Source organism: Mastomys coucha, unplaced genomic scaffold, assembly GCF_008632895.1.
Source record: "Mastomys coucha isolate ucsf_1 unplaced genomic scaffold, UCSF_Mcou_1 pScaffold22, whole genome shotgun sequence".
Lineage (NCBI taxonomy): Eukaryota > Metazoa > Chordata > Mammalia > Rodentia > Muridae > Mastomys > Mastomys coucha.
Window position 1 is genome coordinate 259,547,726 of NW_022196905.1, and position 15,693 is coordinate 259,563,418.

Here is a 15,693-nt window from a genome sequence, read left to right on the forward strand (position 1 = left end):
TAAACCTCTCTGAGCATTAAAACTACTGACATCACACCAGGGAGGCAGGGGCCTCATGTTCCCTGACTGTCCCGATCACGGCCATGTGGAAGAATGCCAAGTTCTTAGATGTCCCTGAAAAAGGACAACTCAACTGTCTTTGGGAATGTGTGCTGAAAGCAAGTTCTAGATGGGCACATGAATTCTCTGGGTTTCTGGGCTGGGGGCCTGACAGGCCTGGTTTCTCACTAGACCCCAGCATCCGCTCCCGTAGTGGGGTTGGGTCAGAGAGATGGACTTTGTGTGACCTTCTGCTACACAGGAGGGCAGGGCAGCAGGTAGGGGGATGGAGGACGTGGGGAGGGGGACGGGGGCGCCAGGGGCGGGGAGAGGCCATGTTTCGTTGTGGTGTTAATGGACAGAGAGAGCTCAAGGTTAGGAACTCCTTGAAAAGGAGAGGGAACCTCAGATAATGCATGAGAAGCACCAAGACTACCCTGGGATTTTGTTCCTGGCTATCTCTCACGAGGAGACGGCGCCCCCTGCTGTCCGTTTCTCACAGTTCACGTTAGAACTACAGAAAATAGGTTTCATCTATTCAAGGCCCCGTGACCTTGGTTTAGGGGAGTTGAGGAGAGATGGATTATTTTTGTTGGAAGTTGAACTAATTGTCTTTTCCTAGTCGCACAAACAAACAATAAGGCTTCAGAAAAGTGGAAGGTTGTGTCATTTCCAGCCCAATCCCAGGCGGCTTTGCGGCCCGCGGACACAAGCCCTGCACAGGGAGACCCTGTTGCCCCTGGAGAAGCAGGTAGGTAATGGACATGCTGGTTCAGGGCTCTGGGCAACTGGGTGGAGTTCCCCGCTCCGCTGCTTCCTGACTTTGTTTGCTTCTGTCCTGTGGTGCGTGGTGGGTGACCCCAGACTGTGAGTCTCAAATTGAAGAACTCAGGCACAGAGAGGGTGAGCTGTTGCCTGAGGTCACACAGCTAGAACACACTGCAAACCCACCCCACCCTTCTGGCGGAGTGTGGCTTGGAATTCTTCACCCTCTAAATGTTCTCTGTGTTCTGACAGGCTGCTGCGGCTTCCAGTTGGCCTGGAGGCCCCGCTTGTGGCAGGTCAGTGTTCCCTAAGGGAACAGCCTTTTTTCATTCAACAGGGCCAGGCTCCAGAACTTCAGCCAGTTCTGGCCTGAGACCTTTCTCTGGAAAATTGCTCCTTCTGGTAGGTTTGTTGGACCTGCAGGTGGGAGCCATGTTAGACTTACCCACAGCTCTGCACCTCTAGGCCGGTGCTTACGGCTTCCAACCACCAAAGTATGGAGCATCCACACCACACAGACACGTCCGCTCCCATTTCAACCTTCGAGGTTTATGGCCCTGAAAAAACAAAGGGCTCCATTCACAGGAGACAGCCCTGTAAGAGCTTAAGCCCCTGCAAGAGAGCAGAAGAGCGGCTACTTACTTAAGTCTGCTTGTGTGAACCGTCTCTGTGGCAGTCCTCGGGTGACCCAGACTCTCTGGGGTTTGGCAGCATGGGGAGGATCAGGAAGACCTCCAGAGACCTCCGGACCTGCAGCATGGCCACAGGAGCACCAAAAGGCAGCGGCCAAAGCCTAGAGGTGAGAGGCTTGAACCGAAGGATGCAGGATGGGCCCAGCACACTGGGTAAACTCTGAAGCCCATGCCACAGACCCAAGTCTGTTTCTTCTGCCCTAGGAAGGCCAAGGTCACTGCACAGGGGAGGGTTCATTTTCTCTCCTGCCAAATGGCCCTGGCTTGCTCTTGCTCACTGTGCGTAAAGAGCAACTTGGCTCTGCTTCTGGGACTCAGCTGCCTGCAGAACCCTCTACCTATACCCTGTGACTTGCCATTCTTCAGAGGAAATACAGGTCTATAGTTGGTTTACCTGCACCTATCGCTTCTTGTGATGACAGGTGAGATTGATCACCCAAGGAAACAAACATTTACCCCTGAGTTTAGTGGCTTAAAACCATAAGTCATCTTACTCATGAGGTTATACAGCTGCCTCAGTGAGACCAGCTCCTCAGGGCTCCTCCACCTGGCCTGGGATCTCTTGCAAAATGGCACACAGTCCTGGCAGTGCTGGGCACCTGATCCTCTCCACAGGGCAGCCCGGCACCATCACTGCATGGGACTGGTCTCCAGATGACAAACCAAGCATGATATGACTTTAGCCATTGGGGGGATGACTTCTGGTGAGGAGGGCTGGAGCATTTCCTAGCGAGTTGCACCAAGCTCCAAAGGGCGCTTTGCATTCTTGGGAGAAGAGCGCGCCTTTCTCCCAACTGCAGGAAAAGGGACTTTGGAGTGTGAGAGGCCAGCGGTGGGCAGTGCCCACCTTTAGTGCTGAGGACCATGGTTGGGTATCACCTACACCGTAGCCAATATACGTGGGTCTACTTGCAAATCTGCTTTGTAGAAAGACTTTGATATTTTGGAAATTTGAAGCTGAATGTGGTGGGAGGCAGAGGCAGTCAGATCTCTGTGAGTTTGAGGCCAGCCTGGTCTGTAGAGTGAGTTTCAGGCCGGCAAGGGCTATGCAGAGAAACCCTTGTCTCAAAACAGACAAACAAACAAACAAACACAGAACACAAAAGGAAATCCATAAATAATAAATTTGATGTTCTCTTTGCTTTAGGATGTATCTATTTGAGGTGCTAGTCACAGAGCTCAGGTAAAGGTGCAGGAGCATGGCTACCTTTCATCACTTCTGCTGGGGCTGTGAGGACAGCAACCTCAGAAGCTCACACACAGGCCAGGTGTCCTGGACCTGGAGGAAGGTGGCATCGGGCCCAGGTGCCTAGGATGTGAAGTGGCTGGGTAACAGCAGCCCAGCTGTCCAGGAAGGACCCACCATCAGGCCAGGATTGGGAAGCAAGCCTGTGTTGGCTCCTTCTTTAAAGACAGAAAACTGCATCTCAGGCCACAGACGACCATCAGGCCTGTGCCTTTAAATATGTGTTTCCATGGTCTGTGGGTACTTGCTGTGGGTGCCTGACAGACAGACACACTTCCCCAAATGTGATGTCTAGTCTTACACCAACTGTGTAGTCCTGGCCTCTACAGGAAAGCAGGCTTAGCGAGCAGTGAGGAGCAGTCCTTCTCCATGTTCTCTGCATCAGCTGACTTGCACCCCTGCCCTGACTTCCTTCAAGGTCAGACTGTGATGTGGACAGGTAAGATGAAATAAGCCCTTCCTTCCTACGCTGCTTTTGGCCACAGTGTTGTTATAGGACAGAAACCCTAAGGCATCTGAAGTGACCCCTCTCTGCTCAGCAGCCTCTTCTCCTGCGTTCTAGCCTTCAAGCCTTCATCTTGCTCCTCAGAACAATGACTGCTGTTGCTCTGGCCTCTCCTTCTGGGGCACCCTGGCCTCTGATCTGCTTTCTTAGTTCCCTGAGGAGCTGTTACTGAGATCTTGCTGGCCATGTTGGAACTGACATTCTTCTGCGGATCTGCAGCTACTTTCTGTAAAACTCATCAGCCAGTCTCAACTACTTATGAGTTTTACTGCTAGTGTGCTTGCGTATGTGTGTGTGTGCACGCAGTACTAATGGAGGCCAGACACGGACATCAGATCCCTGTAGCTGAAGCTGTAGGTGCTTGTGAGCTTTGTGGCATCATGGGTGGAGGGAACTGAACTCAGGTCTTCTGTTGGTTTGTATCTTCCTGCATCAGCTCTTCGAGATGCCCAAGGCATCAGTCCATCATGGCAGGATGCCAAGCGCTGTATCAGTCAGGATGCAGGACAAGCACACACAGGAAGAGGCCAGTGCACTGGAAAGTTTCATGCCAAGCTGACACAAAGTAGAATCATCTGAGGGGGGACCTCAATTGGAAAAATGCCTCCATAAGATCAGGCTGCAGAGAAGCCTGTAAAACATTTTCTTATGAATGATTGATGAGGGAGGGCCCAGACCACATTGTAGGTAGGGTCATCCCTGGCTGCTGGTCCTGGGTTCTGTAAGAAAACAAGCTGAGCAAGCCATGTGGAGCAAGCCAGTAAGCAGTACCCCTCCAGGGCCTCTGCATCAGCTCCTGTTCCAGGTTCCTGCCCTGCTTGAGTTCCTGGCCTCACTGTTATATGGAATTGTGAATGAAATGAGCCCTTTCCTCCCAAGTTGCTTTGGTCATGATGGCTCATCACGGAAGCCAGCCAGGGTGAGATGCAGCCCCGAAGAATTCTTCCAAACAGCCAACCTCCTGCGCAGGTTTTCACTACTGGCAAAGCAGAAAACCATGAGTGGAAGTGTGGAGGGGCCCAGAGCCCTGTAGTGACGCTTACAGTGCCTTCACCACCTTGGCACCTGACAGTAGCTTTCTGTCCATTTTGATTATGTGTGCTATACAACTGTAGTGACAACGCAGTGACTTTGTCACCTGTGGCTCCGGTCAACTGGAGAACCAGACCTCAAAGGCATCCTGAGGCAGGGGTATGCCCTGTAGCATCTACCAGGGCTTCGACTGAGGGCATCTGGCCTTCAGCGCTTACACACTTTACACAAATACACCAGTGGCTTAGACTGTGTGTCAACACATCTAGATTATTCTAGCCACAAGGGACCAGAGGCCCACGCTAGGTGGAAGGCCTGAATTGCTGCTCATGTCCTGCCAGTCTGCAGCAGGAGGGAATAAATAGCTCCATCCTGCTAACCTGCAGGTGCTGTTCCACCGGGACATCAATGGTAAGAAAGGACACAAGTGGCAGGCAAGGACCCAAATGCAGGCAGAAGCCTGAGGAAAGCAGAGCAAGTGAGGATGGGGTGGCCAGTGGCTGTGGGGGCCAAGCAAGCACGGTGACAGTACAGCCTGAGCCTGCTTCCCACAGCCACTCCACACGTCACCTGTGACAACCTGGAAGTGGTGGTTACTGAACTAGCTGTTTTCTAAGACTGGATCCTGCAAGGAGACATATGTTACAAGTTCTTATCCTTTAATATAAGTGAGGCCTACCCTTCCTGGTCAAAGGACAATGCTGACAGACACTGTGGAAGACCCATTGGTAAACAAACAAACAAACAAACAAATGAGAAACTTGCCAGGCGTGCATATTTGAACAGAATAAACCCTCCACCTATGTGCTTATGTTTTTCCTTAGGATCAATGGCACACGTGCTTCTGGGAGAGCACAGGCAGCCGTCATGCTCCTCACATCCCCACCTGAGGGATGGCGTGGCCCTAAGCAGCCTGGGTAGACGCCATCACGCATGTGCACAATGCAGGGTTTCGCTTGAGGTTTGCAGAGGCCCCGCCCTCCCAACGCCTGCTCTGCTGGGCTGGGGGGTCGCCAAGGACACTCGGCTGGATCCCTGCAATGGCCTCATTTCTTTAGGCCTCTGCTCTCCTCCTTGAAGACCCTGAAGCAGGTCTCCACTGTCTACCTCTTGTCCGGGCTGCTGTCCCTGAACCTTCTGCACCCAGAGAACATCACGTGGATTTCACAAGAACCAGAACTGGAACGGGCTGGAGCTTGAGCACCCTGGGCGTCGTGATGTGCTGCTTGCTCTCATCCCTACCCATTAGGGAAGCATGACCTCTTCCCAGGAAGAACAGCGCAGGCGCCTCACACAGCAGCAGGTCATCACCGATGGCAAATTGTCACATGGCAGACACATCCCAGCGGCAGAAAGGATGACTCTTCTGCTGGGGGCTGCTCACCAGCTCACGTATCCCTCTGCCACCCCAGGGACACCCTCAAGGCGTTGGCACCCAGATGTAGGCCCTGTAGGAGAGAGGCAGCCTGCTGGGCAGTGGCTGAGTCTGTATAGTATAGAATTGCCCTGTGCTGCGGCCCCTGCCAGGTAAGCCTCAGAGGCATTGCCCCCAGCTCCTGGAGGGCTCTCTTCAGCTCACGCACACGCATATTATAGGGCAGGTTTCCCACGCACACAGTGGCAGCTAGTTGGGTGTCCATCCCCTGCAGGGGACTATGGGACTCTCCTCGGAAACCTGTTTGTGGTCTATCCTGGGGTTTCCTGACAGTGCTTAGAGCTGGCTGCTGGCTGCCAGGCTCGTCCTGAAGAGTGACATCCTTCCCCGCCCGTTTCTCTCGCTCACGGAGGCTCCTGAGCACTGGGATTTTTGTAAGCATCTCACAGCTGACCTGAAAGAGAAAGGAGCCACAGCTGGTCTTAGGGTGACCAGGGAGTAGTCATACCAAGGCCACGCCCACACGCTCAGGAGGAATTCTGGCAATGCCACACCCCATATGCACGGAAGGATGCTGAGGGCCCTGCTCAGTCTCTGGGGAGAGAAGACTCCACTGCTCTGGGAGTAAAGCACAGGCCCTCACAGTCAGGACAAGAACTCATTGGGCTACAGCCCAGCCCCTTGTTTTTATTTTGAGACAAAGCCTCATCATATAGCCCAGGTTTGTCTGACACCAAACCTGCCATTCTCCTGCCTCAGCATCCAGGGTGCCAGCATGAGAAGCCTGCACTGCCAGAACTGGCTGAGATTCCATTGCTTAATGAAAGTCACCAACCCGCAGCTGACCCCACGTCAGCCTGAATGAGATCCCGGCACTCTGAAGTTGTCCAGATTGGTCCTTCGTGTGCCACAGGGAGGGTGGAACAGGCCTCTACCTTCCTAGAGGCCCAGGAAGAAGAAAGACCTGGGGCTCCTTAGTGGGCCACCCGCTTACAAGAGGCTCCTGCAGTCGCTGGTATTCACAAAGGACACAAAGGGCATCTACTGTGCCTGTGGCTGGACAGAGTCCTTTACGTGCTGAAGAGCATCTCTTGGGTCAGAGCGAGACCTGGCCCTACGCACACAGCCAGGCCAGTGTGACATGGAGCATGACTCATGCAGCACTCCCTAGCAGAAGGCCACCAACTGGCTACATGAACAGCTTGAGCTCAGTGCCAGCCTACGGGGCTTTGCACAGCCCTAACTGGTTGGTATAGTTGGCCACAACATCCCAACAACCTGCAGACAGCAGAAGGCAGGCAGAGTGTGCCCTGGAGAATGAGCCAGTGCCTGACCCATGTGCACAAACATGGCTGGAAGGGGGAGGGCCCTGAGGGCCATGGCTCCATCACCAGCCCACTGGCCGACTATCTGGACTGAGCCAGTTGTTCAACCTGAACAACTGTACCTGCAGCGGACCAGGAGTCAGACCTGTTTAGTCCTTTCTGACAATTCGCAGCCACCAGAGACAATTTTCTCCTGTCTTTGGGGGCCACAGAGCAGCTGAGGAAGCACTGAGAGAACAGCCATGGCTCCAAAGCAGGCTCTCTACAGGCCACTTGAGATCACACTGGCTCTCTACAGTGTGCACATCAGCTCTCTACAGTGTGCACGTCAGCTCTCTACAGTGTGCACGTCAGCTCTCTACAGTGTGCACGTCAGCTCTCTACAGTGTGCACATGAGGTCAGCTCTCTACAGTGTGTACTTCAGGTCAGCTCTCAGGCTCTGAGGTTGCTTTCCTATCAAGCCGAGTAGCTCAAACCAAGATAACAGTATGTCCCGATGCTCAGGCTACTGTGAAGCCAGGTGTCACTCCTCTCTAGAGCAGCCTGTTTTGAGTAGGGAGTGATGACGCCCAGTGTGGCCCCATTGACTTTGCCATTTCCCAGCTGCTTACATCTGGGCTTACAGAATGAAGTTGCTGCTGCTGCCCAGGCTGACATGGAACCTACTTTTCCTGACTGGCAATTAGGAATGGTCGTTACTGCTGTCAACATGCCACATGAAATGAAAATGCTACTTGTTAACCACACAAAAGATAAACATTCCATCCTCCAAAAACAAACATGGATTTGACTTTCACGTGTCAATCACCTAGAAGTTTGCAAGTTGGGGCTGGCAGTGTAGGCTTGTTACCTGGCTACCTGAGAGACCTAGACAGTGAACACTGCCTCCAAAACAAAACAGGCAACGGGCCGTGAGGCAGCTCAGTGGCAAAGCACTTGCCCAGCATCACAAGGCCCTAAGTTCAACCCCACAGAGCTGCAAAAGCAACAAATACAGGAAACCCTGCAGGGCATGGCAGTGTATACCCCGAGGAACGACATCCAAAGCTGATCTCTGACCTCGGCACATGCACACACATGAACACACACACAGAAACAGAGATAGAGACACAGAGAATGAAAATCATTGGCAAGGGAGCCAGAGCACAGTGACCCTCCGTCTCCATCACTGCTTCCTGGGTAAGACTCTAGGGCTCAGCTTGAAGAGGCCACTTGGGCTACACCATTCAGAGTTATGATACCCATCCACACAGGCTAGTGGACAGTGGTCAGGACACAAGGAACACCACGAGAGCCACTACAGTACTCCACATCAGCCACAGTGATGACCCACCTTGGACCAGATGATGCCTGTTGGCTTTGGGCGTGCACAGCCTGTAGTGATGACCCTGGTGGGAGTGAGGATGTAGTCAACTGTGAGGTCGTGGTCCTCCAGAAGAGCCTCAGGGATGTCAACAACCTGGACAAGGTGGAGACTGACAGTCAGGTTATAGCAGGCTTACCTAGAAGGAACCGAGCATCGCCAATCGACACCTCTAATGGCAGGCATGAGGAGGAGCAGGTGTTTCTCCCAACCCCCAACTCCTGGAGCAGCTGGCAGGGGCACCGGTGACAGGTCTGCAGGATGTACCTGGCAATCGTGGACAATCGTGACAACCGGCGTCCCCTCGTGGACAGCTCCCATTGACACCATCATGGCATATTCAAGATCAGCGTAGCCTTCTCCCTTTCCAATTCGCCAGCCTAAGAGATGAGATGGGCACAGCAGAAGTGGAGTTCCTGTCAGGCTTCTGTGGAGAGGACGGGATCCCAGAGTTCCTTTTGTTCACCACCACCCACTGGGGGCCTGGAGCATAAACCCACAGGCACCAACACTGAAAGTACACAGTGACTGAGGGAGCCTCAGATGCCATGTGTAGTGACCACAGTGGCACTTGGGGGTCTGTCATGACAGCAAGACACCGTGAAAAGCAATGGGCAGGGCCAGGTGCTGTGGCACAGAGCTGCCGTCAGCACTCAGAGGCTGGCTCAGAGGCTGGCATCCGAACCGAAAGTCAGTGTGTGAAGATACAGAAGAAAGCTCTACTTCGAGGGACAGGTGTTTGGTTTTCCTGTCCCAGGAACAAAAGGCGGATGGGAAGGGGAGGCTGGGCATAGCAGGCTTCACAGTTGTGGACTCATGCAGGCAGAAGAACAAGGACCAAAGCAGTGAGCAAGAAGTAATGGCCTTTGGCTTCCGGTGTGGGCCCAGGCTCTCCTCACCTGGGGTCTGGGTACTGCCACAGCATCACCCCAGGAGCAAGCACACCACCGAGATGCCTCTCTAAGACCGAGACCTGCCTGAGCTCCTGACAGTCAGAAATACATGCACAAAGGAATACACGGAGACAAAGGGACAGAGAGGCAGCAGATGGTATGTGCAGGCTACATGGCCAGGTGAGCTGAGGCAGGAAACAGGCAGGCAGGAGGCTTCCAACTATCTTAACCCTGCATCCCTTTAATACAGTTCTTTATGTTGGGCTGACCTCCAACCATACAATTACTTCAGTGGTACATCAAAGCTGTAGTTTTCCGACTGTCATGAATTGTAATGTAAATATCTGATATGTGAGCCCCAGAGGGGTCACGACCCACAGGTTGAGAACCACTGTCCTCCATGGTGGCACACATGCATGGGAGTCTGGAAGGAATTGGATAGGACTGGGAACCTGAGGGAAGGCGACTAGGAGTATACAGTAGAGAAGATCGTAAGGACACTGTATGGAGACTGTAAGCTAGCCTGAGCTAAACAGCAACACTCTATCTTTAAAGCCCAAAACTAAAGGCAGGAGAGAGATTACGGCTCAACATCAGTCTGCTAGAAGTTATTGTTGGATAATTCCAACCATGAGCAGGCAGGCCTCCACAGAGGCCTGTGAGGATGCTCCAGACTGCGCTAGTTGAGGTGGGAGACTCAATCCCTCCCGCCCCTATCACACTCAGCACATGACGTGGACTGATTAAACAGGACCAAGCCTGTCCAGGTGAGCGGCACAGGGGCTGGCGTCAGCTCTCAGCATGGCCAGTGGCGAGCGGGGGGTGCACAGGGCAGCCTTCAGGAACATCCAGACGGCCCGTCTCTCTAGCTTACCTTTCTCAGACACAGCAACACATCCCACCACAACCAAATCCACGAGGACGTTGGAATCCAAGCCCACTGGGACACTGAAGTTCCGCACACCCTGTGAAGGGAAATGTGAGACAGGGCTCACAGTCTCCAAGTGGGCAGAGTGGGTGTGAGTCCCATACCACCCTCCGGGAGGCAGTGTCCTGAGACAGCCAGTTCTGGGAGTCATCAGGAGGGTGAGTCTCCTACAGTCCCTATCCCAGGAAGACTGCCAGAGAGAGCTGATCACACAGTCACACAGCACTAATGCCGGTGAGCACCATGGGGTGGTGGAGCAAGCACCAGGTGGGAGGGACATGAGCAGGACGGAGCCTGGTGAGCCACAGGAGCTTCAGGTTCCTCACAGCACAGGGACACCAGGATGCCTGTTTGAAATGAGGCCATAGGTTATGCACCTTAGGAACGGTAGGCACCCCCGTGTGGCTGTGGCTTCATGTAGGCACTCCTGCTTCTGGAAATGGATCCCAAGTGCAGCCACCCATCCTGACCATCAGAAGCCTGTATAAAGTGTGAGGAAACTGTTTCCCTGTAGCAGGTCGGAGACCTGGCAAGATCAGTGTGGGTGAGCCTGAAGCACATTGCTGGGCATGCCTGAAGCACACACCCTTTTGTGCCGTCCCTCTCTGTGGCCCTGGGAACAGGCTCCTCCCTTCCTGAGTTGGGGCCCGGGGCTGAGTGCCACCCTGTCTCCGAGAACCCTGAGCTGTGGGTCTGGATTTGACCAGAACCACGGTTTATCTTACTTTTCCTTCTCTTTTAAAAAATCTTTTCCCATTTTCTTTCAGTGATGGGATGGAATATGGGGCCTCATACATGCTACGGAAGAGCTCTAGTGAGGTGCGTTACACACACACACACACACACACACACACACTATACACTGCACACACATGCAAGCACACATTCTTCCTTTTAATCTTTACTCTGAGAGGCCAAGGCATGTCTGGACAGCTATGCTCCCACACCAGCTTGCCCAGCAGCTGATTTCAGATGTGCACCACCAAAACCAGCCCTCTATGCACTCACATTCTATCTTTATAGCGCAGTGTACACATTTTTGTAAGCTGTAAACAATTCTATTTTTTCTTTTTTTTCAAAAGTCTATTTTATTTATTTACATTCTGATTGTTGCCCCCCGACAATCCTATTTTTTCAATAAGAAAAGTTATGTGGAAATGGTGAATCAATCAACCACTACATGTTAGACTCAGGGGACAATCCTCTTATGGAAATGACATGGGTTTTATGGTTCTTTAAAAAGCTACCAAGTGCTATTTACGTAAGATGCGAACCCTGGCTCTCCATCCCTTGAGTGTATCTCCAGACCAGTTTAGTGGGACTATGAAGTGTCTGGTGGCAGGCAATCAGGCTCCTGTCAGCAGTTCCAAATGACAGGTGCACAGCACCAAACCCACCACAAGAGGGCGCCAGAGTGCTCGATACTGGGTCTCACCAGCTCTCCTGGTGAAACCATCCAGTCAAGGATCTACTGCATGGATGGAGCTACTGAGTGTGTCTGCTCTCACCACGCTGTGTAAGCCCCACTCCGTGGTGTTCTACTTTACAGTACAGTGACTCATGAGCACAGCCCCTGAAGGTGGGAGCTTCCAGCACTCACCTGGGAAGTGGCACATTTCCTCAGCGTGTCTTTGGTGGCTCCAGGCGGTGGTATGATCTTGTTAAACAGCCCTGTTCTCAGTCGTGGTGTTGGGACCAGCAGTGTTTTTTTGCTCTTTGAGGGAGAAGACAGTCAGTCAACTACAGGGCGGGCGCCTGTTTTCCCCGAGGCAGGAGGAAAGGGATAAGGGCTAAGGAACACCTGAGCAGATCCAGGCTGCTTCTTTTCTCCTGCCCGGTTCCCCTCTGGGCCACAAAGGGACTGTCGGTGATAGTACAGGAGTGTGTCCATCCCCTGTGCCACCCCCACCAACTCCCTGCTGTCTCATGGGCCAATCCCGCTCAATCCTGTTCAGCTTCGAGAACAGGGTAGGAGCCCCCACATCACCACCCTTCCTTCCTGGACCGCGTGGAAGGCGCCCTGCACAGCTGAGGCTTCTGTGTTACTGTGACAGCAGTAGGAGACAAGTGGCCTCTGCTGGGCTGCTCCCTTTGCTTTGAGAGGCGGCCCACGCCTTTAGACCCAGACTCTACTGTCTGGGAGACACAGTATCAGGTTTCTAACTGAGGCGGGTTTTGTTTCAAGGAACAGGACAGTAACAATGTAATAAAGCAGCAGACTGCAGTGAACTGCGGTCATGGCACGGTCTAGCTCAGCACACTGCTCCCGCCCATGCAGCGTCCTCTGGAAGGTGAGCCTTCATGACTGAGGGCAGCTTTGGAAAGTGGAGTTACCTGCAGTGCCAGTAAGCGGACACCTTCCAGGGGCTTATCAGGGTCCACTTTCACTTCCTGTGTCCCAGCAAAGACTTCCAGGTCTCTGATGCTCTGGCCAGCCAGGTAGGACCCCTAGGTGGGCAGAAACAGTGCCACCCTTACCTCCAGCACCAGGAAGCGGGCGTTTCTCTGAGGAGCATCAGGGTTGACTTTAATGGTTCTGGCTGCACCGAAAGCGTGAAGGTGTGGGAAATGCTCCGCTGCATGAGAAGCGCCCTGTGTAGATGTGACTGCGTGTCACTGTGAAGACAGGGTTAGGTCTGGCCTAGGCATCACAGCCCAGCATCCGCTCAGATATAGGAGCCCAGGGTCCCCCAAGGAGACAGGAAGAGCACAGGGTGGGAAGGGGCTAACCCAGAACTCAGTGTTTACTAGAAGAAAACTCTGAAGAGAGCACAGATCTCAAGGGCAGAATCTGCAGGATTTCCACAAAAGACTGGAGCTTGTGTAGGCACTACCCAGCAGAAGAACAGGAGGCCCGAAGCCTTGTTTGATTTGTCTGATTCAGTCCACATACTATGAGCTGGTCCTGGGCTTCCCACACCCTCTTCCCTGAAATCCATCTGTCTCCCACAGAACACAGAAACAAGACGTAGAAGGGATGGTCTCCAGAGGCCCTGCAGTCTGCAGCATGCTCAGTCAAGGACCAGAGCTAGGCCAGGGCAGGGAGAAAGTCCAGGCAACACAGAGTGCAGGTGGATGCCTGGTTTTAAGCCCACGAGGGCCTTGGTATGTCTTCACAAAACACTTCAGATTTTTTCAAACACCTCTGAGACAGTCTTCTGCAGCCCAGTCAGGCCTCCAACTCACAATGTAGCTGTGGATGACCTTAAACTCCTGATCCCCCTGCCTCTGCCTGCCAGGAAGGCCAACCTGAGCCAGCACCTGGCTCACACCGCCTCCTTAAGGCAAACTATAGGCAATCGTCATCTTGGGTTGACTTACATTTTGATGTTAGGACCTTGAGGCCCAGGGCTGAAACTAAAGGCTGGGCTTTCCTCTGTGGGCTTCACAAGCCCCCCCCCTAAGTGGCTGAGGGAGGCCAGCTCCGTGAAAAGCACTGGGAGCCACCAAAGTGCAGAGACTGTGGCTCAAGGAGTGATGGAGTAAGCCTCATCCAAACACCACGTGCCCTCCAGGCCCTCTGGACGCAGCCTCCGCACACCATGCCCTCCCCAAATCCGTCCCACCACAAAGCAGGGGAGCTGTGCCCCTGAAACGAATAGCCTGATCCCCTTCTAACAACCCCAGGAACACTACCTTGAAGTTGGGGATCCTGTGATGAACAGGTCGGGGGAAGTCAGCTATGTCATGGGATTCCATATAGTCCCAAATCCGTTCACGTATGCTTTGCTTGGAGACACCTAAGGCAGCGAAGGACTGTAACGTACTGATAAGCAACCCCACAATGCACGTGGGCACAAGTATACCTGCTCTTGTGACACCATTTGCACAGGAATTTGTGACATCAGACCAGCTTAAGATAATCAAAAATATTAGTTTTCCCTCGAGCTCCCTCACCAGTTGAGAGAAGCACCTTCATTTCTGCTAGGAAGCTGGAGCATACTGTAAAACCTAGCTGTAAATGAATTTGTATTCTTTTCTCTGAAGTACTAGCGGCTCCACATACTAGGCAAGCTTTCTACTAGTGAGCTACACACCTTTTGGAGGCAGGGTGTCTCTTTGTTCAAGATGGCACTTGAACCTGAAGTGCTCTTCCTTCAGCCCCCAAAGAGTGAGGGTTATGTGTGTGCTACCAGGTCTGGCTAGAAAGTAGTCTTTTGAATTATTTAGTGATCCAGTGGGTCAAACTTGAGGCTTTAAGTGTGCTAAGCAAGAGCGCTATCACTGAGCTACACCCCCCAACATGTCCTTTTAAACTATTAAACCTTACAAACTTCACAAGGCTGGTGTATAGAAAGTACATCTGTCTTTCTTGTTATTTATGGCTGGTGCCTTGGTGGTGCAAGCCTTTTATCCCAATTCTTGGGAGGCAGAGGCGCTCGAATCTCCAATTTTGAGGCCAGCCTGAAATACAGAGTGAGTTCCAGGGCAGCCAGGACTACATAGAGGAACTCCGACTCGAAGAAAACAAAACCAAAGATGTACTCATTGTATATGTGCACCGCCAGCAACCTGCTTTCTACTAGTGGGTGGTGCATGCACTTACGGGAGGGCATTGGGTCCGTTCCCGTGGAACTGGACTTGTGAGCCACCGCATAGGCTTGCTGGGCCTGAACTCCAGTCCTTTCCAACAAACGCCCTTAACCACTGAGCTCTTGCTCTTTCTGCGCTCGCTCTCTTCTCCCTCCGCTCTAACTCTCTCTTCTCCACTCCACTCCCTTCCTTTCCCGCTCGCTCTCTCTTTCTCTTTTTTTCACTTTCTCTCTCGCTCTCCTCTCTCTCTCCAGCTGGTATCACAGCGTTTGCAGTAGCAGACCCCACTGACCAGTAATGGATGCTTTCCATACTTTCGCGGCTGGTGCACACGTTTCCTAATTGTGGAAAACGCTTTGCAGCGCGGGCAGGGAACCTGCTGGGCGAGTGCTAGACGCTGCGCGACCTCCCTATCCTGGCTGGTTTAAACTTGTCTAGCCCGGCAGGGTGAGGGCGGGGCTGACCCTCCCTCCCTGCGGTAACAGGCCCAGCCGCGTGCTCCCCACGCATGCGGACCACGGGGACCACGGTGCCGTCCCAGCCTCGGTTTCCCCTTTGCCCTCGGTTCTCACCCTCTTGGGTCTCCATGGCGAAGACGTCACCGAGCGACGCTCCGTAGCGTATCCCGGCGCGCTAGTGACATCAGGCGCCTGGCTTCGTGCTGCACCTGCGCACTGAAGCTAGTAAACCGCGAGGCTTGCGCACGCGCGGGTGATGCAGTCGGCGGGGCTCTCGTTCTTGGTTTGGGGTTCCCAAGCAGTAGCACTGACGCCTAAGAGGACGCGAGGCCACCGCTGGAGCCGCCTTAGAACGCGTGCCCGGGACACGCAGGCACACAACACGCATGCATTTATATTATATAGATCATATAACACATAAGGGCCAACGAGATGGCTCAGCAAGTGAGGGCGCTTGTTGCCCTACAACTTGAGTTTGATTCTCAGTACCTACACCACAGGGTGGAAGAAGAAAAATGACTCCCTAAAGTTGTCTTTG

At 53.1% G+C, this 15,693-nt stretch overlaps 1 protein-coding gene across 6 annotated transcripts; it reads right to left on the minus strand.

Annotated features, from left to right (window-relative positions):
* Positions 1-4,917: 4,917 nt before the first annotated feature.
* On the minus strand, positions 4,918-15,464 carry Mthfsd (methenyltetrahydrofolate synthetase domain containing). 6 transcript variants are annotated; one of them, XM_031341610.1, is made up of 8 exons: positions 15,270-15,464; positions 13,801-13,904; positions 12,643-12,756; positions 11,765-11,878; positions 10,111-10,201; positions 8,611-8,723; positions 8,314-8,439; positions 4,918-6,108 (listed from the first exon to the last, which is right to left on the minus strand). In XM_031341610.1, exons 1-8 carry the CDS (start codon positions 15,283-15,285, stop codon positions 5,668-5,670), a joined length of 1,119 nt encoding a protein of 372 aa, XP_031197470.1. In that variant the 5' UTR covers positions 15,286-15,464; the 3' UTR covers positions 4,918-5,667. The 6 variants fall into 6 exon arrangements, with proteins under 6 accessions (XP_031197470.1, XP_031197469.1, XP_031197472.1 ...); XM_031341609.1 differs by lacking the exon at positions 12,643-12,756 and adding an exon at positions 12,499-12,612 and having other exon boundaries at positions 15,270-15,457; XM_031341612.1 differs by lacking the exon at positions 12,643-12,756 and adding an exon at positions 12,499-12,612 and having other exon boundaries at positions 13,801-13,920; positions 15,270-15,457.
* Between the last annotated feature and the right edge of the window lie 229 nt (positions 15,465-15,693).

What these genes read in the sequence shown, in the direction of transcription:
- Mthfsd (XM_031341610.1), bottom strand. An exon ending in CCCGCTTCCTGGTGCTGGAG is followed by an intron (nt 11,879 to 12,642) that starts GTAAGGGTGGCA and finishes TCTCCCTCAAAG; the next exon opens with AGCAAAAAAACACTGCTGGT. An exon ending in CAGGCATCATCTGGTCCAAG is followed by an intron (nt 6,109 to 8,313) that starts GTGGGTCATCAC and finishes TTTCTCTTTCAG; the next exon opens with GTCAGCTGTGAGATGCTTAC.